Source organism: Typopeltis vanoorti, chromosome 3 (genome assembly GCF_054136105.1).
Source record: "Typopeltis vanoorti isolate ZY-2024b chromosome 3, IOZ_Tvanoo_1.0, whole genome shotgun sequence".
In the NCBI taxonomy this organism is placed as follows: domain Eukaryota; kingdom Metazoa; phylum Arthropoda; class Arachnida; order Uropygi; family Thelyphonidae; genus Typopeltis; species Typopeltis vanoorti.
Genome location: NC_143551.1, coordinates 85,394,333 through 85,418,094, shown reverse-complemented (window position 1 = coordinate 85,418,094; position 23,762 = coordinate 85,394,333). Strand labels below are relative to the sequence as shown.

Sequence of the window (23,762 nt, the reverse complement as noted above, 5' to 3'; positions counted from 1 at the left end):
ATTTCTAGATAAAACAAAGACATAGAAAGTTTTTCAACTTGAGTGTATTTTACATTAAAGATAACAAGAAATGTTATACTTGGTTTTAATTCTTTTCCCAAGTAAGCACTTAGACGTGAAATATATTCACGTCTGAGTTTCTTGTATATAGAGGCTAATGACTTTCTATCACTTGCCTTAGTATGTATCCCATAATGCAAAGCACCCCCCCCCCCCCCACACACACACCTTTTGAGAGTGTGTAATGCAATGCATGATAGGGAGGGCCACTACCGGTTTCGATCTTTATTGAGAACTCATCAGCGGGAGCCAGACCCGGGAGAGATAATAACCCCAAATAAAGGTCGAAACCGGTCTGGGTAGTAGCCCTTCCCATTTACATTGCATTATACACGCCCAAATGAGGGGGGGGGATGCTTTGCATTATGGGATACATACTAAGGCAAGTGATATGAAGTCATTAACGTATAATACACCCAAGGTAAAAAAAAAACTTTCAACAAATGCTAACGCTTTCGATGTTCTAGTATATTAGTATACTTTACAAGACAAAAATGAAGGGAAATTGGCCCGTAAGTGTTTAGCTGTAAAGAGTGAAGACGTTGGTTCAATTGTTCCCTATTTGTAGCTGTCACATCAAACACAATGAATGCAATTATGCTACAACACAACTCCTCCAAGTCATGTCTAAATGATCGGGATATAATCTTTCGCAGCATTCCTGAGATTGCGTTTCTGTAAAGTAAAATTAGCTACAGAGTCATTGCTGGAGAGACGCTGATGTTTGTGCGTCACACAACAAAAGCAACTTTTTTTTTTTTTTTTTTTTTTTTTTATGTAATCCTGGCCCAGACCGTTGAACACGCCTCATCTCTTCGCCTAGGCGACGCCCCACATATGATGGTTCCCTGCTCGGTTTACGACCGGCTTTCTTTTCATTGTTAACTGCGGGGGATCCTGTTAGAATAACGGGGGCTGCATGTTACTCTCTGTGTGTGTGGAAAGGTCGGGCACGTAGATACACTTGTGGAATAGCTGTGGGATGTACAATGTCTTTCATAACAGCATCTGTGGCACTGCTACCTTTGCACAGATGCTTCCTCCCCCCCCCTCCCCCCACTCCGAGTTAAACAGTTGTTATCTTGTAGAGGGGAAAAACCCCTTCGTGTTGACTATTAATTCACTTACCAGTAAACGGATCAGGGGATGGCGAAGGGCAAGGGTGCTCGCTTATGGCATTTCGGATTCACCGCAGTTATAAATCCAGGGCGGTCGCCAGTACGCAGTCGATAACGCATTAACAGCGTTAATGTCCCTTCATTAAGCTCCTTTACACGTGCATTTTCCGACTTTACACTCTACTACTAACGCTACCAGCATGTATCAAAACCTAAAGTTTATTTCGTTATTCGTATAAGAAGTCAGAATTGTGCAAATCTGTTTTTTACAAGCTATTTACAAAGACATGGAGTGCTGCCTACTGAAGCACACTTTACGAGGATATTAAAAAAAGCTTTAAAATGTAAAATAAATAGGCGTTGCCTACAAAATCTAAACCATATGGCTTATAACTACACCCTCTATAGTGTTTTTGGCCTTAGGACAAGGGACAAGTTTTTTTTTTTTTTACTTCCCTCTTCAACTCTGTTTTATGGTAATTGTATCACTTCGCGAGTTCTCTCTCGTTCTTTTTTTTTTTTTTTTTTTAAATCAGGCGTGAAGTATTTCCGCCACGATCAACAGTTCCCACACTTATCATACCAAGAGGGTTCTCAGTTTTCTGAATAGAAGGGATTACTTATTTTTTATTTTTTATTTTTTTGAAAAAGGCCACACCATCCACTATGTGGCTATAATGTCTCGTTTCTGGATACATGTCAGGGTAATGTTTCCATACACGTGTCCTCTTTGCCCTCTGAATGTTATCAGTCTCTAGAGATGACACTGGCATGGAGAAAAACCATATTTCATTCCTCTCAGCTGACTAGGAGGCGTAACTTTTAGACGCGACACTTGAAAACCACCCATTGTTTAACCACTATGTTTGCCACGAGGACTCATGCCGTGAGATTAAGCATCTGGTAATGTCCATGACGCCTCCTGCTGGGATTCAGGTTGGCCGCGCCATCAGTGAACAACCACAAACGAATAATGGGCAAACAGATTTTTTTTCACTATTGTTATTGTTCTTACCATTGAACATCCCCGAAGAGAAAGATGGAGAAAGAGAGACACTGGTTTATATAAATTATTTAACACAAAACATTATATTCATTCATAATGATGACTGAAATTCTTAACATTTTAAGCAGGGAGTTTGGAATTATTGACTACACAATCGGAAACAGACAGCATGAACTTCCTCATTCTCTAGTTCAGGGTTTCCCAAACTGGTATTCCGCGGAAGATGAATAAGTGTTCCGCGAGACGTTCTCCTGGAATTTGTCATTTTAGTATTTCTAAGCATTTTTTATGAATAAATATTTTCTAGAGGAAATATTCCGAGGAGAATAATATTCGTGAATATGCCGAAAAGCTCAGACCCAGAACGCCTAATAACATCTGCGCATCGTTAATTTTCACACATCGAAACCTTTCAACATTTGGAAAAGGGAATACCGCTGTTTATGACCGATCATAAAAATTGCCTGCAAACGGATTATAACAATGGGTGGCATATCCTCTGTTCTCAAAACTGAAGGAAATGACATCTGAGTAGCAAATGCCAGTAACCAAGCGGCATATTTTTAAACATGGAAATATTCATGAATTATCGTTCATTTTCACACTTCGAAATCTTTCAACAATCGGGAAAGCGAATACCGCCGTTTATGACCGATCATAAAAATTGCCTGCAAGCCGATTACAACAATGGGCGGCGTATCCTCTGTTCTCAAAACTGAAAGAAATAACATCTCTGTTGCAAATGTCAGTGACCAATCAGCAAGGAAGTATAAAGAAAATTTTTCCACTGAAATTGAAGATCAAGGTGGTCTGTATCTGATTCTAAGATCTAGTAATACTGAATACTTTCTTCGCAAGTTCGTATTGTAGGATGAAAGTTTCGAAACCTCAGTGCCGTGATTTTTTAAAGGTAATAGGCCTGCAGATTTAAATTTTAATACGAATAAGAGACAAGGGACTTTGTTTAATTTTGGTGTTAAGAAATCTCTTATCCAAGGTGTTTGTGATGCAACAGATAGTGATTCATCCACCTCCAGCCTACAAAGCGATCTCCAGGATGTACAAAAGGAGGGGAAAACTACCAGCACTCAGGAGAAAAAGTCTGTGTATTCACTCGTAAGTACTTAAAATAATATTATAAATATATTTGGTGATCAGAATAGGATATGTCAATGAAAATCAGCACAAATTAATTTAATGATGTTGGCCTGAGGAAACTATAATATGCTACAAGATTTCATTAGTTCAGTGATTGATAATTGATTTAAATGTAATTTTATATTTGTCAACATGTCGCACCGTATACATAAGTGTACTAATACTCTTTATGATTATACCATAATTAATTATTAATACTGTAATGCGCTAATAATTAATATTAATTAATAATTGATACATTACAAAATAACCAAGGTGTTCTGTTAAAATTTCAGGATTTGTGAAATGTTCCGTCGTAGGAAAAGTTTGGGAAACGCTGCTCTAGTTATAGAGGTTCCTAGTGAAACCGAAATTCTTGAAGCAACATGAAATATCTTCCAGTAGTACGGCAGAGATTCGTTAAAATGAGAATTCACAACGGAAGAAAGATAATATTGTTATGATGAATGCTCGTTATAGGCAATTTTTATATTCATGGTAGTACAAGAATGAGAATGAATCCATTGAGAAGAATAACTATTGAAAATTAATTCTAGCGCAGGATGGACAAACACAAAGAATAAATTCAAATGAAATATTTTGTCATTTATTGATCGTAAAGTCTGCTTCGCGGAGCAGTTATTTCATATTTAGAAACTTCAATTGTCAATCAACTAGAGAAGCAATTGAATCTAAAAAGAGCACAGTAAATGAAGTGAGACAAGCAATATATCATTTGAAACATGTATATACCTACGCTAAGTGTAATACTCCGAATGATGTCGATGCACTTTTTGCCAGAGGAATCTTTTGACACAAACTGTTATTTAACATTACATTATATCATATATCATGCAAATTAATAACTAATCCATTTTTATTTGAACAGAATGTTAAGTTCACAAATCAAAGATCACAAATCTTTGCTAATTTTACTTAAAAAAAAATGGCTAGATGGGTGAAGTAAGAATGTTTTTCATATTCCCTGTTATCTGTAGAAGAAAATTTTTGGATGGGGTGTCATTGAGCTATAAGCTCTGATCATGGCGGGTAACGGTAATAGCCGAGCCTCAGTTAAACTTCATTGGCTACACCATTGCCATCCCACGTTGCTAATTTTGCTAGTTTTAACTATGATTGATTTATGATTGCATATTGAATTCAAATATTGGTTTGGGAATATATATATATATATATATATAAGTTTTACAAGTTTCTAATGATTAATAAGTACAAACTTCGGAGTAAAAAGATAAATCTTTTGCTTAATTTGATTTAATTTGAATTTTATTATATTTTATTTTTCTTTTCTTTTATTTGTTTATCTTTTATTTAATAATATTTTTGATCAAAAATATAGAAAACAATTTTGGAATCTAACTTCTCGTAATTGGGTGTTTTATAGCTGGAACACTTGTTTGTTAAGGTCAAGGGTTCAGATGGTCGATTACGCGTAAAAAAACGTCAAAGCCGACATACCAATCCCACTGCATTTTGATAATTAGTCAGTAATAAATTCTTGGGAGACAGTTCTTATTACCTGGAGATAAAAGATTTCAAAAACGTAAATGAGTTTTTGAAACACTTAAGATGCTACTTTTTATGATCATTAATGAGAAAAGAGTTACTTAAAAAAAAAAATAAGAAGCGTGAATCTTTCCTAAGAAAAGTTGCACACCATGTGCATGCCGGAGGATGGTTTAAGGATTTAGATAAAGAGAGAGAGAGAGATATTATGTTTAGAAGACCAAATAACTTTTTTTTTATCCTATGTCGGGTCTCTAGCGCAAGGTGGTAGTGCTGTCACACCGGGCGGTGAAAATCATCGACCACGCTTAAGTACGTATCTTACAAAAATATCACTAAGGGAAAAAAAAAATTGAATTGTTGCGTCAAGTTATTCTCGGCTACACGGCAAAGAGCAAAAAGGTATATTCAGTAATACTTCGCCCCCCCCTCTATTTGTTGGTAGTTGGGATTATTAGCATTTTCAAAAGCCAAGTATGCACGACGAATCCCAAGTCACATACTTGCCGTCAAACAAGAGCAACGTATTAAACGATTCTCCCTGATAGACCGCGGTTTTCTAGAGCCACAACACTTCTTCAAGATCATTACAAACAACCCTGAACTCCGTGAACCCGACCGTCTGTCCGGTTCAAAGAGCTTGGTACTATTTTCGGATCATACTGGTCTTCCTTTCTCCTGCCCTTTTCTTTTAGAGAGAGAGATTGAAGGAACGGGGAAAAAAAAAAAAAGCAGTGGTGGTGAACTATGGGGTACAGTGGCTGTCCAGGTATATGATGCGTTCTTACAGAGGTAATCTAACTATTAAGTACGTCTCAGTAAGCCTTAAGAATGGTTCGCTATCGTCAAGGTCTCACGGCCTTAAAGGCGTCCTTTGAAAATCCGGATTTTAAACTTTACGGTGCTGTCTCTTTTCACAATCTCTCTCTCTCTCTCTCACGCACATAATTTTCAACCCCCCCCCTCTTTTTTTCTGTGTGCGGTACAGAAATGGAATGATGATGTGGATCTTACCAGAGAAGCATTCGTCACGTGGACATTCCTAATCCTTAACTAGTAAAATGTACCTCAACAGGATTTTATGCATTTACACTCGGAGGTGACTTCTCGTTCTATGCTGTCCAGTATTCTTTGATACACTGAGAATTAGCTTTCCAACGTGGAGCCATCTTGAATTCATAAGTTGCAAGTATGAATTCATTTTTTTCCTTATACTTTAAGGATGGGGTGTCAAAGTTCTCAGGTTAGTTTACATTTGGGATTCTTTTGAACTAAGACTAGTGTGAACTAATCTGGTTTAAATTAATATCGCATTTCTATTTTTAAAAGAGAGATTATCTTCAAAACATAATCCAATCTAGAAATAAGAAATCATGTTTTTTTTTTATTTATTATTATTTTTTTTTTCATTCAGTGGCTCATATCCATAACCTAGGAAGGATGTTTCCCATCCATAGGACGCATACGCCCTGTGGGATGGAAAAGACCTGGGTTCCATTCTAGTCACTGACGGTCAAATTCTCTGAAATAAATTTTATTTATTTTTTAAAAAAAACTGAACGTGATTTAGCCTGTCTTATACCAAGATGGCAAGGTTTTAGGGATAAAACCGTGCATCTTCCGATCTCCCTTTCATCTTTCTCTCCTTTTTTTTTTTTTTTATCTCGCAAAGAGACAAACTGATATTCGAACACACAACAAAATTCATTCAACACTTGAATGTAAAATAAGCCATTTTAAAGGATGTGAATGCGGAGTACTGATTAAGAACAGTATAAGGGATATGGTGACTCGAATCAAGGGTTTCATTATGGCATCTCGGACCTGGATTTAGAGGCTGAGAAAATGTCAGAAAACCAGCTTAACAGCAACGAGGCCCTGGTTGTAGATGGAATCCAGGCAGAGTTAATTAAGGTCACAGGGGATTGGAGGGATGAGTGTTTCATAGCTTGATTACAAGGATATAGGAAACAGGATCGTGGTCTATAAAAAGGGAGAAGTCCTTTTTCCTACCAACTACACAAGAAGGGAAATAAAGGATTATTAGAACTATACAACCATTAGTTTAATCTCTCATGCAAATAAGATTTTATTAAACGTCATTGTAAATAAGATTGAGGCCAAAGTCAGGGCAGAGATGCCTGAGGAACATGCAGGTTTTAGGAAAGGTAAGGGCATCAAGAGATCAGATTCTTTGTTTTAGAAAGATCATAGAAAAGTATAAAACATTTAGATTCCCTGTGTCTTAGACTACTCTAAAGCACTTGACGGTATTCAGCATGTGAAACTGGGAAGTAATAGAAAGAATGGGTTTTCCTCAACACAATATCAGGTTGATGAGTAACTTATACAGAGAGCAAGAAGCCACGGAAAGAACATGTGTTGAATTGACTGATTGGTTTCAGGTTGGAAAAGGGGAGAAGGCAAGGATGTCTCTTTTCTCCTCACTTGTTTATTATCCACGTTGAGGACATCATGCGTGTAGCATTGGATGAGCTTAAGACAGGAATTAGGATAGATGGTAGATCGATGAGTAATCTGAAGTATGCTGATGATATTGTACTCCACTGTAATGACGAGGAAGAGCTAGGACAAATTCCTGACAAAGTCAATAAGATCAGTAAAAACAGAGGACTTCAACTCAATCCTAGAAAGATAAAGATTATGGTTCTCAAAGGAAATACAAACGGAGAAGCTCTTGAGAAACAAGTGTACCTTAATGGAGAAAGAATTGAGGAAGTCAGCAAGTTTGAGTACCTGAGATCCATTATTAATGAAGAATTGCTGTTCAGAAGAAGATTAGGAATGGTCAGGCCTGTCTAAAATCTGCAAAGATGTCTCCATGAGAACAAAGGTGAGGATTTTGGATGCAGTTGTTTTTCTAAAAGCGACTTATATATGTGAGACTTGGAACCTAAAGAAGTCTTTAGGTTCCAAGGATATGGGAAACAGGATCGTGGATAGCAGTGACCATACGGCATCTGATGTCAAATGATATCTGCTTTTGAGATGTGGTGTTACAGAAGGCTGTCGAGGATATCATATACTGAAAGGCGTACAAATGAATGGGTGTTAGAAAAGATCAGTACAACTTTAAGACTCCTTAAGGATATTGACAGAAGAAGTTAATATATTTGGACACATAGAAAGGATGGAAAGAGGACTTTCCAGAACAGTAAGAGAAGGTAAAGTTCCTGGAAAAAGAGGCAGGGGTAGATCATCAATGAGATGGATGAATGGCGTGTGTGGAGTGACTGATCTTCAGAGAGTTGAAGCCTCCAGAAAAGCATACAACAGGACTACATGTCGAGGAATGGAGTGGAACATCACCAAGGATAGCAGTGACCATATGGCATCTGATTTAAAATGAATAGATGGAAATATCGGTATCTTGAATAGGTAGGTGCCTGACAAGTGACACTGAAAGAAGGCGTTAAGAAAAATATTCTCCCACCCCTATAACAAACAACCAACCTTTTGTGTTCAGAACTAATTGCATTCCCATGCTACAGAGACTTCTGTAGGACGTTATTAAATATTTCACGCCATAAAATGCATTCCTGGTATTAGAGAGAGAGAGAGAGAGAGAGAGAGAGAGAGATCACCCGTTAGTTGTTGCATCTTTTTTTTTCTTTTTTTCGTTGCAATACTACTTGGCCCCCTTAAACAGTCATTCCGTCTATTATTATGTTCACTTCCTACTGCCTTTTTCTCTGTTTTCTTCTTTTACTTTTCTTGTCCAACTCTTGTTTTCTTTATTTTCCTTGCTCCTGTTATTCATCTTTGTATCTTTTCTATTATCTTCTTATTCTTTTATATGCTATCCTCTTTCTTTCTCAGTCTTTTCGATATTTTCTCTCTTTTTTTTACTCTTTCTATGCTACTGTTTGTCTTTTCTCTCTCTCTCTCTCTCTCTCCACTGTATTCTCTTATTTTTTATGCGCGTTTTATTTTCTTTGTTTTTATTTCTTTCTCTCACTTTCTTTTTCCTTCCTTGCCATTTTCCTTTTTTTTTCTTTTTCTCTTAAACTTTCATTGCCTTTCGTTATTTTTCACTTTCTTCTCTCCTTTTCCCATCATTCTTTCTTTCTCACTCACACGCCCTTTCTTCACAGAAGCCATTGACCCATCCATTCCATCTACGTAACCAGATGGAGTCGAAGAAATGCAAGTCACTGCGCGAGTTTATTATAAACCACATTACTAATACGTCACCCTCCCATATTTCCGCTGCAGAATATCTCTAACACAATGTTGTGTGGGGAAAAAAAAAATTACTTTGTAATATTTCAAATCCATACTTTATAATTAATTAATTTCAGTTATTACGAAGATAGATTAAGATGAAAATATTACCAATAAACCTTCGTAATGCTAATGACTAAACTAAAACAGATGAGATTAAAAATAGGGTACTTAAACGATTAGCTTCTTCAACCCACAGTTGAACTGACGCATTCTAGCTGTCAACTAGATCGTTAATTCGAACTAACGAGTTTAGTTCGAATTAACAATTTTTTCTCGATCCTACAGAAACTTCTGAATAAATCAACAAATATAGGAAATTCATATATTTAATGATTTGTGTCATGATATGGTAATGGTAATCTATTTACCTTTGTAAAATTTCTAAATAAAATAAATTCCAACTTAGAGATAAGCAGCACGCGCGTTTTATATTCTTTTTTAAATAATTTCTATTAGTTATTCCTTTATATAAAGGAGGTAACAGAAATGAAATAAGACATTACGGACCAATATCTATACTATTAACAGTGTCAGGTTATTGAAATCCTAATGAAAAAAAAAAAAAAGATTAAATAGCTATCTAAATACCATTTCCTTTTGCGCATCTAATCAATATGAGTTTTGATCGGGATTCAATACCGAAAGAGCGCTGTTAAAGTGCCATAAAACAGTTTACAGGGGAATAAATAAAGGAATGTACACAGCAACCGTTTTTCTTGATATATCTAAGGCGTTTGACTGTGTTCATTATGACTACTACTACTACTGAAAATGTCTAGTTACGGCATTAGAGGAGTTACTAAAGACTAGTTCAAAGGCTATCTGAGTAATAGAAAACAATATACCTGCTACGGCACATTCAATAGCGCAACAAAAATAATAAAATACGGAGTCCCGCAAGGTTCAGTGCTAGGACACATCCTATTTTTAATATATGTTAAGGATCTGTGTAAATACGTTGGCAAAATGTTATCGTTCGCTGACGATACGGCATTAGTAAACACTGAAATGACCCTTGAGGATCTAGAAAATCAGATTAACCATGATATGTTGAAACTAAATAAGTGGCTTACCAATAATGGTCTTAAAATTAATACCGATGAAACGAAATATATGTACTTCACGTTAACAGATAAGCTAGATCACAACACAACCATAAAATGGCATGAAATTAGATGTAGTGATATCCAAAATTGTAACTGTAGCTTAGTAAAAAAAAAAAAAAAAAAAAAAAAAAAAGTCAAGTATTTGGGCCTGCACATCGACAGCAATCTGAAATGGAACTCCCACCTCACATTTTTAACAAATTAGTTGAGGTTTACAATTAACAGAATATATTATGTTAAATGCAGCATTCTTAAGATGCTTTTATACTATTCCTGGGTAAATTCCCTACTGCAATATGGTATCACCTGTTGGGGTGGAGATTACAACAATCTGCTTTCATTGATACGAATACAAAACAGAATAATTAGAGCTATAGCTATTACTGACTTAGCACATTCAACCAACGAACTGTTTGCCATTCATGATATTTTGCCATTACAGAAACCCTATCGCTATGGCTGTATATTATATGTAATAGAGAACGTTGTAACTTTTTCAGTATATAATGTAGACCAGAGTGTTTCTCAACCTGTAGTCCGCAGGCAGACTTAAATTAATTAAATAAATATATATTTTTTAATTATCTAAACAAATTAAAATTGAATAAGTAAGTAAAAATTATTGAAATCAAACGGAGACTTAAAAACAACAACAAATATCGTCAAATGTTCAAAGCGGAAGTAATAAAACTATATTGTTGTTCACTTCACCCCTCTTTTATTATTCATCATTCTGCCGTTAAATTTGTAGCGGCAGAATCACAATAATAAAAGAGGGGTGAAGTGAACATGTGTTATCCCCATTTCAACCAATGGATCGCTGTTTATTGATTTCCATTATTGAAGGTTTTTTCCTTCCTTCAACTAAGGCTCAGTATATCTTGAGAAGTGGTAAGTGATACTTGGACAAAGTGTGTCGTGCCCAGTATTATATATTTATATATTTTTCGGAAACGTTTTTTAATAATGGAAAAGTAGCTTAGAACTAAGACTTTGAAAAAGAAGGACAAATGAAACAGTTGATGCTAACCCTAATTGTGATACAAGTGTTGTAACGGCGAGTAAATCTGATACTATTAAAGTAGAAGAAACAAGCAGTTCAAAGAAAAACTACAATAAGAAATAGAACAGTTCATATTAGGAATTCGGAGTGAATAGAAACCTCAAATGTGTTTTGTGTTATGAAGTGTTGTCGAACGGGTGCATGAAACCTGCGAAACTCCGACGACATTTAGAAACTAAACATTGGGATGTGAAAAATAACCCAAATTAATTTTTTCAGCGACGTTCAGGGACATTAAATCATGGGAAAGATATAGTTTCGGCCATGGGTTCGAGTAATAGCAAGGCACTGGAAGCATCTTATCTCTTGAGTTTGCTCATAGCGAAAACAGGGAAACCTCATTCTATCGGGGAAAATTTGCTACTTCCAGCTATAAAAGATGTGGTAAAAACGATGTTTGGCAACAAGTTACTAAAAGATGTTGATTTGATTCCTCTTTCAAATGACACTGTCGGTCGCAGAATTAATGATATGGCAGGTGACGTAGAAACTCAGTTAATCGAAAGAGTTAAAAAGAACTCTTATTATGTTACAAATAGACGAGACTACTGATGTTACAAGTGATGCGCAGTTAATATGATACGTAAGATATGCGCATGATAACAACATTCATGACGACATTCTGTTTTGTAGAACTTTGCCATCCCGAACAACTGGGAAAGGAACAGTTCACATTCTCAATAATTACATAATACACAAAGGGATCCAGTGGGGAAAATTTATAGGCTTCTGTTCGGATGGAGCTCGCGCCCTTACAGGCAGGCATAGTGGGGTTGTTTCTAAGGTCAAGGAAGTAGCTCCGGATATGAATTGGGTGCATTGTTTCATACATAGGAAAGCGTTAGCCTCCAAAGGAATGCCACCAGAATTTAAAACTGTACTATATAACGCTATAAAGCTAGTTAATTTTATTAAAGCTCGACCGTTAAATAACTGGTTATTTTCAGTACTCTGCGATGAAATGGGCAGGCAGTGAATATATACAACTTTTGCTTCATTCTGAAATTCGCTGGCTTTCCAGGGGAAAAGTACTAACAAGGTCATTTCAATTAAGGCACGAAGTTTTATTGTTTGTAAATGAACGTATTTCTAATTTTGCATCACTACTCATTGAGGAAGCATGATTATCAACGCTATCCTACTTTTCAGACATTTTTTTCGAAATTAAATGAACTAAATCTCTCCCTTCAGGAAAATTCTTTAACTGTTCTTGCTGCCTACGACAAAATAAAGGCATTCGAGAAAAAACTGGTTTTATGGATTAATTATGCAAAAGACAAACAATTTGCACCTTTTCCAACATTGGAATCCTTTTTAGTGGAAAATGATATTTTTGTTGATTCTGAGTTTCTGGAAAGGGTTTGTGACCACCTCAAAACTCTGAAACAGAATTTGGAAACATATTTTCCGAATAACTTTTATAAGAAATTTCTGTGGGGTTCGCGATCCATTTCAGGCTTGCAGTCACGAGAACGACCTTTCGTTATCGTAAAAAGAAAAGTTAATTGAGCTTTCAAGTGACAGTGGGCTTAAAATGCAATTCTGTGATCTTGGTTTGGCTCGATTTTGGATCTCGCCTTCAGTGAGAAGTGAATTTCCCGAATTATCTGAAGAAGCATTGAAAATCGTCATGCAGTTCTTACAACTTAACTTTGTGAAGAAGGATTTTCATCGCTCCTTCAAATAAGAACAAAATACAGAAATCGTCTTAGTGTGTGTGCCGATCTTCGACTGAAGTTGACCAATATTGAGCGAGATATCCAGCAACTCTGCAAGGGCCGAGAAGCTCAACCATCTCATTAAAAGTAAGTAGTAACATAATTATATCATCTTATTTATTTGTTTAATAAAAATTAAAACTTTGTTCAATGATGATACACTTTTAATCGTTTACTTCCAATTTAATTAATTATGTTTACATGTATTCAAAACATTCTTTTAGATTTATTATGTTATAAATGGCAGTTTTTCTCAAATGTTGGTAATTCCTACATAGGTTTTTAAAAAAAATTACGAAAAGTCAAAACAACGTATAGGGAAATAAATTAAAAACACTATGTTAATTTTTGAAGTAAACTTTAATTCCAACATTCTAAAATATTATTTTTCATGCTTTTCTGTTCGCAAAATCTTCGATGACATTGTCGAAGTCTATGTCATCACTCAGTTGCTGTTTCATACAGTATATGAGAAGATTTCTTAAACGCCAAAAAAGTGCCACCCAGGGTGGATCGCTCCCCTCCCCAGTTACGCCTTTGTAACTTAGTGGTCCGTAGAATTGTTTTCAGCATTTTACTGGTCCTTGGTTGAGAGAAAGGTTGAGAAACGCTGATGTAGACTATGGTTTACGCTGTGGCCGGAACTTACTGGTAGTACCCAAGGCAAACAACGAAATCTTTCATAAATCCTTTGAATACCTAGCAACAAACAGCTACAATAAACTCCCAAATGAAATCCCAAATGAAAAATTAGTGATTTTTTATAATATATATATATATATATATTATAAAAAATCACTAATTTATTTTAAACATTTGTGTAGACTACGAAAACTATCTGATACTATATTCTATTTGTTTATAAAAAACAATCAGTCCAAAATAAATGTAAAAATCAACGGAAAATGTTGATAGTATACCTGAATTGTATATTTCTAAATATTATGTATATGTGATGAGAATAATAAACATAATGATATTTTTCCCATCTAGATCCAATACAGCAGCATTTACTTTCAGATAGAGAGCTTTGTTCCTGTTTGAAATGCGATAACAAATCCGTAATTTGTCAGATGATAAGCTACGTAAATACCCCCTATAAAGAGGCACAAGTTTGTTGCTAAACAGCCCGTTGTTTGGATGCCATTCTCTGTTGGGCATCCTGATAAAGTCCACAGGTATCACTCGACACTATTATAAGTCCAACTAACTTCGTTAGCATCAGATCTCTCACCAGTACGTCTTCTTTAAGGGATTGAATGTGACTGAAATGAAATAAGTTGTTAAATTGCTGCACATTCCATAGAGAAAGCTTTAATTGGTTAAGTTTTGAAACTCAGGGTTGTATGAAGGAATAAAAGGCAACCTTTATTGTTGTTGTTGTTTGTTTATGATGTATTAGCTAAAACTTCCAACAATGAATTTTTGTAGTTAATTGCCTTCTCATTGTTGACCTCATTTATTCTTTATTTGTTGTTTTCCAATTACTGTTATCCAAGTATTGTTGCGTAAAGACATGAAAAAAAAAAAAAAGGATAAATGCAGAAGACTTTAAACAATGGACACGTGACAAAACACGCAATCAAAAGGAAATTCACAATTGTTATGAAACCTACATGAATTTGTAGACAAAATTTATATGAATATATTTTTTCCCTTTTTTCCCCCACCACATAAAATATATTTTTACTTGCCATTGATTATTAAAGAGGGCCTGTTCCGGTTAAGTAGACTGCCGATGTAATCTGCTATTAGGATTTCTACCTCAGATGAGGTAATCAATTTGTCATAGCCGTAGGTTTGTATGTGAGACAGTTTTCTGCCACTTCTAAGCAGGGTGTCCATAATATTCCAACCACAGAAAGATAGCAGGGTTAGATGGAATTTAAAAGCACATTCTTTGTACTCCGCCCTATAGGTGTTTCCTTTAATGACTAAGAATAAGTGACACGCCTATGGAAGCCGAATGTGTCGGCAGGTCATCAGCTGACGATAGTGCAGCGGGTATTAATTTGCGGGTGGTGGTGTGGAGCTTAAAAGATTCTTGATAAATCTTTGTGGTTTGGGTGATTTCTAAAGCGGAATTTACTTGGCTCATACCGAGTAGTGACAAAGATATCTTAGGTGCAGTCTAAGACGGCAGCATAAGATGTATTAGATGCGGTTTATGACAGGGGGATAAGATAAGGGAAAACGTCAAGAGGAAGTACGACTCCTTGCTGTTACCTTTTTGCATTTCCATGGTCTAGCAAAAGTCGTCAACTTTACGACACTACGCAGATAAGGTTAATTACCGAACGAACTTCTTCGTATCGAAATGGCTAACATTAGTTGTGATTTACGGCCAAGGATTGAAGCTTTGAGTGCAACTTACAACATTGAATGGTCGCTTCATTAACTGCAGATTATCACCCAGGAATAAGATAAAGATGTTTATGATCATAGTTTATTATTTCTGGATAACCCCAATGTCTTCTACAAGTGGTAGCTAGCTATTAATATTTCATTTTATTACGAATAACGTACAGTTGCTATTACAAGTAAGAAAAACTTCCTCGATATATTTTAGTGTGTTTAAACTATACATGTTCATACCTATGCAATCAAATTTGTATCTCCTGTGTTCAAATAATAAAATGGTTAATTGCTATGTTATTAAATACTTGTGAGTAAAGAGAAATATATTTTTTTATTTGAATTATATAATATATTATAAATAACAAGAAATTTTTTATTTGAACACTTTATATATTCCTACGAAAATCAAGGTTTACGCGTGAAATATCTTCACGACTGATCTATTTGTATATAAAAGCTGTTGACTTCCCATCAATTGCCTTGAATATTTTATAATCTAAAAGCGTTATGAGAAGATTGAGTTTCATATATTTCAGTAAATTGTTAAAAATGTAATATAATTTCTTATTATTTAAAATGTATTCAAAAATTAATGAAAATATCTTAAGTAGTTTAAAGTGATTACAAATATGGTGATACACCATTTTTAACTTTGTATAATGGAGTTACTTCATTTCCAACTGGCCTTCAAGGATGGTTTCAATCCAATACCCTTGGAGGGTAATGGATGGCAATGCTGTAGCCAATGAAGTTCTAACTGAGGCTCGGCTATTGCTGTTACCCTCCTGCCATGATCAGAGCTTTAATAGCTCAATACCACCTTATTCCTACACTGTCCTCTACAGATAACGGGGAAGATGAAAAGCATTCTTGCTTCGCCCCTTTAAGCCAGTCCTTATAAGGACTATAAGGATGGTTGTCAGGTGGGTGAAAAGTGAGAACCACCATATCCTTGGAGGGTAATGGATGGCAATGCTGTAGCCAATGAAGTTCTAACTGAGGCTCGGCTATTGCTGTTACCCTCAGGCCATGATCAGAGCTTTAATTGCTCAATAACACCTTATCCCTACACTGTCCTCTACAGATAACGGGGAATATGAAAAGCATTCTTGCTTCGCCCCTTTAAGCCAGTCCTTATAAGGATGGTTGGATGAATCAATCGACCGTGAGATGCGGTGATTGACTCATTCAATCCAATACCCTTGGAGGGTAATGGATGGCAATGCTGTATCCAATGAAGTTCTAACTGAGGCTCGGCTATTGCTGTTACCCTCCGGCCATGATCAGAGCTTTAATATCCAATGAAGTTCTAACTGAGGCTCGGCTATTGCTGTTACCCTCCGGCCATGATCAGAGCTTTAATAGCTCAATAACACCTTATCCCTACACTGTCCTCTACAGATAACGGGGAAGATGAAAAGCATTCTTGCTTCGCCCCTTTAAGCCTGTCCTTATAAGGACTATAAGGAACCGCATCTAGGATTTGAGAAATCTATCGACCGTGAGATGCGGTGATTGATTTTATATGAGATGCCCATATAGGGTAACGGATGGCAATGCTGAACCAATGAAATTTAACTGAGGTTCGGCTGTTGCTGTTATCCTGGGTAAATGAGTTCGCTCTCTTAGGTTTTGCCCTAAGGGAGCACTTTGAGTCTCCGGGGAAAGTGTTCTCCGGCACGGCCCGCTGAGGGGTACTTGCCGGTGAATTATTTTCCTCGGAATATGAGCGGTTCTGCTCAGTGGTCGGGGAGACCGTCACTGAGTGGAACCAACGCTGAGATTAGGACGGTCTTTCGTCCGCTATGGAGTGGCCTAGAGATCGTCCGTATTTTTGAGATTTCACCTTTACTTACATAGTCGGTGATTGATTCATTAATGCCCTTGGAGGTAATGGATGGCAACAATGCAATGCTGTACCAATGAAGTTTAACTGAGGTTCGGCTGTTGCTGTTACCCCCTCGGGCGATGAGTTTTTGAGTTCGCTCCCTTAAGGTTTTTGCCTTAAGGGAGCAATTTGAGTCTCTGGGGAAGGTGTTCTCCGGCACGGCCCGCTGAGGGGCTTTGTCGGTGAATTATTTTCCTCGGAATTTGAGCGATTCCGCTGGGTGGTGGGGGAGCCCGTCACTGAGTGGAACCAACGCTGAGATATGGACGGTCTTTCGCCCACTATGGAATGGCCTAGAGATCGTCCGATTTTTTGAGATTTCACCTTTGCTTACATAGTCGGTGATTGATTCATTCAATCCAATACCCTTGGAGGGTAATGGATGCCAGTGCTGTAGCTAATGAAGTTCTAACTGAGGCTCGGCTATTGCTGTTACTCTCCTGCTATGATCAGAGCTTTAATTGCTCAATAACACCTTATCCCTACACTCTCCTCTACAGATAACGGGGAAGATGAAAAGCATTCTTGCTTCGTCCCTTTAAGGGTATGTTGTTGGAGGAACCAAGACGTTATCTTGCTGTCCATGTTTTTAGAGTTGGCTTTACTTAAACATCATAAGAATTTACATTATAAGGTTAATCGTTAAAACCTTAAAAATATTTTTATTATGAAATATTCTCGTAAATTTTAAAATTCCTAACATAGTTGGAGTATCTCCCTTCTTTTAGTTGAGTAGTGATGACTTAAGGAGGTTGACTGAGCAAACTTCCGGAAAAACTTGACCCACCCATCTACTCTGACCAGCAATTACAAACATCAAGTTTGATAAATGAAGGATATCTCGATGAAGGATCATTTTGGGCCACCTGCTAAACATCATGTGGTTACACGGCCACCTGACTGATATCTGAAGGCAGTTTATTCTTAGACTGCACGAACCCATTATTAGTTTTATTAATTGGAATTTTTGAATTTTGATTACGAAATATCCGTCCCTTGTAAATATATTTAAGTAACACTTTTCACAATACATAAATTTTATCAAATTATTTTAAATAAAATCAAGCTTATTTTCTTCCATTATAAAATATTTCGAACTGTTTCTCCTCTTTTTTTTTTTTTTTTTTTTAAATAGGAATCTTGGTCTACAAGGCGTTGATGTACTGAGGAATCCCCAAGCTTATTTATTGGGTGCTCAACCTCTCTGCACCCAGCTGAAAGGACTCTCTCGAGGACAGACCAAACTCTGTTATCTCTACCAAGACCACATGGCCCAAGTAGGAAGGGGTGCCCGTTTAGGGATCAACGAGTGTCAGTGGCAATTTAGACATCGGCGTTGGAACTGCTCCACTGTTCAAGATTCCAGTGTCTTTGGAGCCGTCCTGAATATAGGTATGTTTCCAGCTGTTTTTTTTTTCCAATTTTACTTTCTTATTCCTATCATTAGAGCTTTATTGATGGTTGACACGAAACATCCAACTTCAGCATCGGTGACGTCACACATTGGTAGGCGCATGCGCATTCTCACTGTTGGCATTCCGATGCCAGCAACGAGATTTTAATCCACTGTGACTGTAAAGCTCAGTATAACTAATGCGGCTTTTAGTGTGGGTTACAAGGGCCCTTATACGTGACCATGTATAAGGGCCCTTGTACGCTTTACATGGTCACCTTTTATAGAGGGAGGTCCCAAATTTAAAGGGGTACAAAGCGTAATAAAATTCATTTAACTAATTGGGAATTTTTCGATTTTTTTGTGTTTATTTTGGAAGTGTTTGTAATGGCCTTTCGAAATCTTGAAATATAAGGGAGTTAAAATTTCCCTTCATGATGATAAAGCTATTTTAACCACAGTTAATTAGCAACTGGGACACACAACAATTTAACGTTTCAACTGGGACAACAACTTCGCTTATTATTGATGCTAAGAGGGAAAGGATACAGAGGAGTTTTCCTCACACACACACATGATACTAGAGAAAGAGGAAACGCTTGATTGGTTGAGACGTAATAAGCCCTTCTTGGTATGTTGTCGTTAGAGTGGAACTCTGGCATTTACTTCTACAGTCTCGCATGCCGCTCATTAATGAAATTGTCTAGCGCGCGCGCACACACGCACACATGATGCACGACAGTCTTGCGGAGCGAATAACTCATTTTTGTTGTGTGCTTACACGTGGCACATGTTGTCGAGGCTACCGAGGAAAGAGAGAGATGCTAGAAACGGGGGATGGGGGGGGAGAGAAACCACACTGGCGCCTTTGGTTTCCGACTCGCTAGCAAATCAATGACGACCATTTGTTGCCGTGGCCGCTAGTGGTCACATCTGTCTCGAGGCCCACTATTAACACGTCATCTTTACCCCATTACGGCGGTTACATCTAAGAGAAAACTTACCGCATTGGAAGCTTTCTCTCTCTCTCTCTCTCTCTTTCTTTCTTTCTCTCTCTTTTGCAGCGAACGGTAATCTGATTTGGGCAAAGAGTTCGCACACGGAGAAAGACAGAAGATGAGAGATCTCTGCCGTTCCCTTATTTGCAGTTGTCAACACGATTGACCTCTGTAAAAAAAGACCATGCGAAGGAATCTTCATGGTGGTATGCGATTACATTGCGCATGCGTGAAACTTATGATGCCCCGGATGGAATCTTTTGAATATAAGCTCGGAAAGTGGTTACGAATGAATTTCTAGTTGTCCTTCTTTCACAGCCATTTGAAACTTGAGGTTTGTTTTGTTTGTCCGTATGTATATTATGAACGGATAGATTTTAATCGAACTGGGAGTCTTTGCCACTCAGTTTTGGTTTCGATCGGATCATTTGTAATGGCAGAATTAGGCAAAAGTCTGTCTTTTCCATATGAAATCTGAAGTCAACGAATAAATTGTCTCTGTTGAATGATCCACAATCGGCTTAGGTTAACTTGTTGCACTAATAAATGGCGTCACAAGCAGAACGTTTGCGAAACCGCCTTTTTTATGTGTGTGTTGGATCATTTTTTTCATGGTAATTTCTATCTTTCTTTCTTTTTTTTCGCGTATTTGTTTCCAATTTCTTATCTAGTGTGTTTCTTTATACTTTAAATCATAAAAGAAGATACGTCACCTCCGATCACCTGATTTTTTTTTTTTTTTTTTTTTTTTTGTTTATATCGAGTAGTCATGACTGGATTATTTACGATGACATCATTGTTAATCTAAGGGTGTGAGACGAGTATTTGGGGCTTTAACTGGGCCTGTTCGCAGACCAGCTTGAGTGTTTTGTTAGAAGAAAGATTGCCATGTTCCAAGGAGAGAGAGAGAGAGAGAGAGAGAGAGATCGCATCCTTCTTCGTGAACGATGCGAGATCTCTGGAATTTTTGTGTCGAAAATTCCTAAATCAACAATGTTATGCATTTCTTTCTTAACTTTCTGTTGACCCAAGTGTGAACTTTCAACTGCTTATAGTATTACATTATTAACAAAAACAGTATACGAAAGAAACTTTCGAACGATGTAGGTATCGTCACAATCTTTTCATTAATGAAGTAATTAAGAGAGAACCTTTCTCTCCCGACAATCTCATGCCTTGCTTGAACTATTTCAGGAAAGTGGGACTTACTTTAACCCTCAATTTCTAGAACAATCTCTTTGCATTAATTCCCATCATTTTGTCCGCTACACTTGCAATAGGTTTTTCTTTTTTTTTTTTTTTTTCTTTCGTTCCTTAGCCATTCTAGTTCATTCCCATTGTTAGTTTTGCCTGCTAAATATTATTATTACATGTTGGACAGTGGTGGTTTTGTGTGCATTTAACTGCACGAATTGTGCTTAGCGTGCGATGCTCGTTCAAACAGTAGCTTCTCGTGTATTCTAACGACACCTTTACGTGATGTAAGTTGTTATGCAACACGGTATGCCAGGACGTGATGCGTGCAAATAATACGAAACGGGAGCACGCAAAGGTGCGGCAAAGATACACATTTTAACACTTTTGTTGGTAGTCCGCTATTATATGGTTTTATCAGTTGGATAATTCCACATTTTAAAAAAAATTTTTTTTTAGAAACTTTGCTTAATTTTAAAATCTACATTAACTCACGAGCAAATATGAAAACTTTATTTAATTTTTAAAATTTTTTTAAAGTCTGATATGAGAACTTATTCGGAATAATCAGCTAAAATTAGATCCCCATAATAATGATTTTTAAGTATTGTATTGTGAACCAACTAGACAAAATAACGTCCGGAAGGTAGGAGGGGGGGGTCAGTTACTGAACGAGATACACGGCGAACTTTGTGACACCGGGTGTTGTCTTGCTATCCCGATACATCGGGCTACATCGTTACCATGTGGCCCTATAAATGGTTCGAAACAATCCCTAGATACGAAATAGTAGTCTAAGTGTGTTCACTGGGGGTGGGGGGGGATTAGAGGACCCCAACGATGTCTTTTAGCACAATCCCCATACGGATACGGTCTATTTCCGATCAGCCATGGTCGGAAACAGAGCCGTTTGGTTTAAGAGTGTATGTGTTTTATATTCTTAAAGATATTTTTTAAATATATATTTAAGAGTTTTTAAATTTTTCTTATTAAAACAAATACAATTTCTTTGGTATCTGTAATCTGATTAGGCCCACTAAAGTTTAGATATATCGTATACTGTCTGAGATCCGTAATAAGAAAAATTTTAAAATTTAGCGATCATCTTTTATTATTTATTATTACTGTATTTTTTTTTTTTTTTTCATCTCAAAGTTTTCAGTTTAATGCCAGGAAAAAAAAAATGAAAGTTCAGGCATTAAGAATTGTTAGTAATAATAATAATAATAATAATAATTAAAGGATAGGTATCGCAATATCATTCTTGTATTCATCATTTATCACAATAATGAAATGAAAATCGAGTCTGTCTTATATACTGTACTGTATATATATCTAAAATTTTATTTGCCGAATTTTGCCTTTAAAAATAGTTTGACTGAAACTAAAATTAAAATGACTTGATATCACCATAACACTAATTAGGTATAGACCATATTGGTCTGTTCCGGTCTCATTATCCATCCAATATCCTCTTTTGAGGTCTACCCTGCCTTCTCTTTCCAATTGGCTTATAGTTTAGTATTTGGATGTCTGGTGTTGACCATTTCGGTTTACATGTTCAATCCATTTTTGTTTATAATTGTTTAGTTTTTCTTCTATTGATTTTGTTTTTAGTTCTTTTAAAATGTCTTCGTTCCTTTTTTGATCTAATAATGTGTATTTTGCAGTTCTTCTCATAAATCTCATTTCACTTGTTTTTATTCTTTGTTAATCTTGTTTGATTATTGCCCAAATTTCACTGCCATATAATAATGTGGGCACTGCTAAAGTATTGTATATTTTCAAGCGTGTTTCTTTTTGTACTATATTTGGGTTGAGTGTTCTATTTATCAGGCCTATAATCTGTAAAAAAGTTTGAAATTTTTAATTTTTGATATAAATTCCATATTTCTCCATCCAGTGCAGAATTATTTTTTATCCTATTTCATTTTACTAAATTTTTCCACTAAAATAGCCCGATTATAACCCAAATCCAGATACCCCCCCCCCCCTCAGCATATTTAGTAATGATCTACCAAAATTTAATAAAATTCCTGCAATCAAAGTTCAAGAATTCTAGACATACGAATAGACCGATAAAATGATTGAAATAGGCGTAGTGATTTTGCGGAAGAATAATTCCATGACCGTCGACTTCCCTCCAACCTCTAAGAAGGAAAAAGGAACTAGTGAAGATATTATCAATCCTTGAAAACGAGGAAGTCTATTAAGTAAGGGTAAAGTACTGAGGACGTACGTGTTTGGGATTAAGCAGTATATAACGATCGGGTTGCCTCATAGTGCAACGAAGATAGGTCACGTGATTTATTTTTATTTGAATACGAGACCAACAAATAATAGACTTTAAAATCACCTATTCTACTTCATTTAGGCAATGATTTTAAGACCTTTTCTAAATTCTTTTTTTTTTTTTCCCTTCTCCGACGTTGTGTTCTTCGCGCACATCACCAACTAATCTTCTTAGAGCCATTACTTTTCTTCCACTGCAACGAATTACTTTCTGTGTGACTGCCGGCGCAAACTCGCGCGTCTGCTGACAGAGGGGACACTTGAAGAATTGCTTTCTGACATCTCTAGCACAGTTCAAGATGCTCTTACAACCGACGATCTTGTCAAAGAATGCAAGTTCGGTGAGAAGCCCCTATCCATCAAGAAAGACAAATTTTCCTAATGAAGGAGACCTCTGTCTTTGGGATCACGTGATAGATTCGAGGTTCAGTCATTAGAAGCCATTAAGAGGCGATAATGTGCGCCTAGTACGCGTCATCAATCTTACATATCGTCGATGCTGTCGTCGCCCAGTGGAAATTACAGGTCTGAATCCCTGACTCGTGGTCTTTCGTCGGAATGTTTGTTTTTCAACCCCCCCCCCATACACACACACACATACGTAATAGAAGCCGAGTGATCTTTTTGTTCTTTCAGTGTGACCGGAAATTGTCAGC

At 36.6% G+C, this 23,762-nt stretch overlaps 1 protein-coding gene across 1 annotated transcript in view; it reads left to right on the top strand.

The window, feature by feature from the left end:
• The window catches only part of LOC150108345 (protein Wnt-5b-like), a 76,312-nt gene that overhangs the window by 27,472 nt on the left and 25,078 nt on the right, over positions 1-23,762 (top strand). Inside the window, exon 2 of the mRNA XM_090415749.1 lies at positions 18,365-18,621. Within this exon, the coding sequence (XP_090271875.1) occupies positions 18,365-18,621 (257 nt within the window). The remainder of the gene's footprint in view (positions 1-18,364; positions 18,622-23,762) is intronic.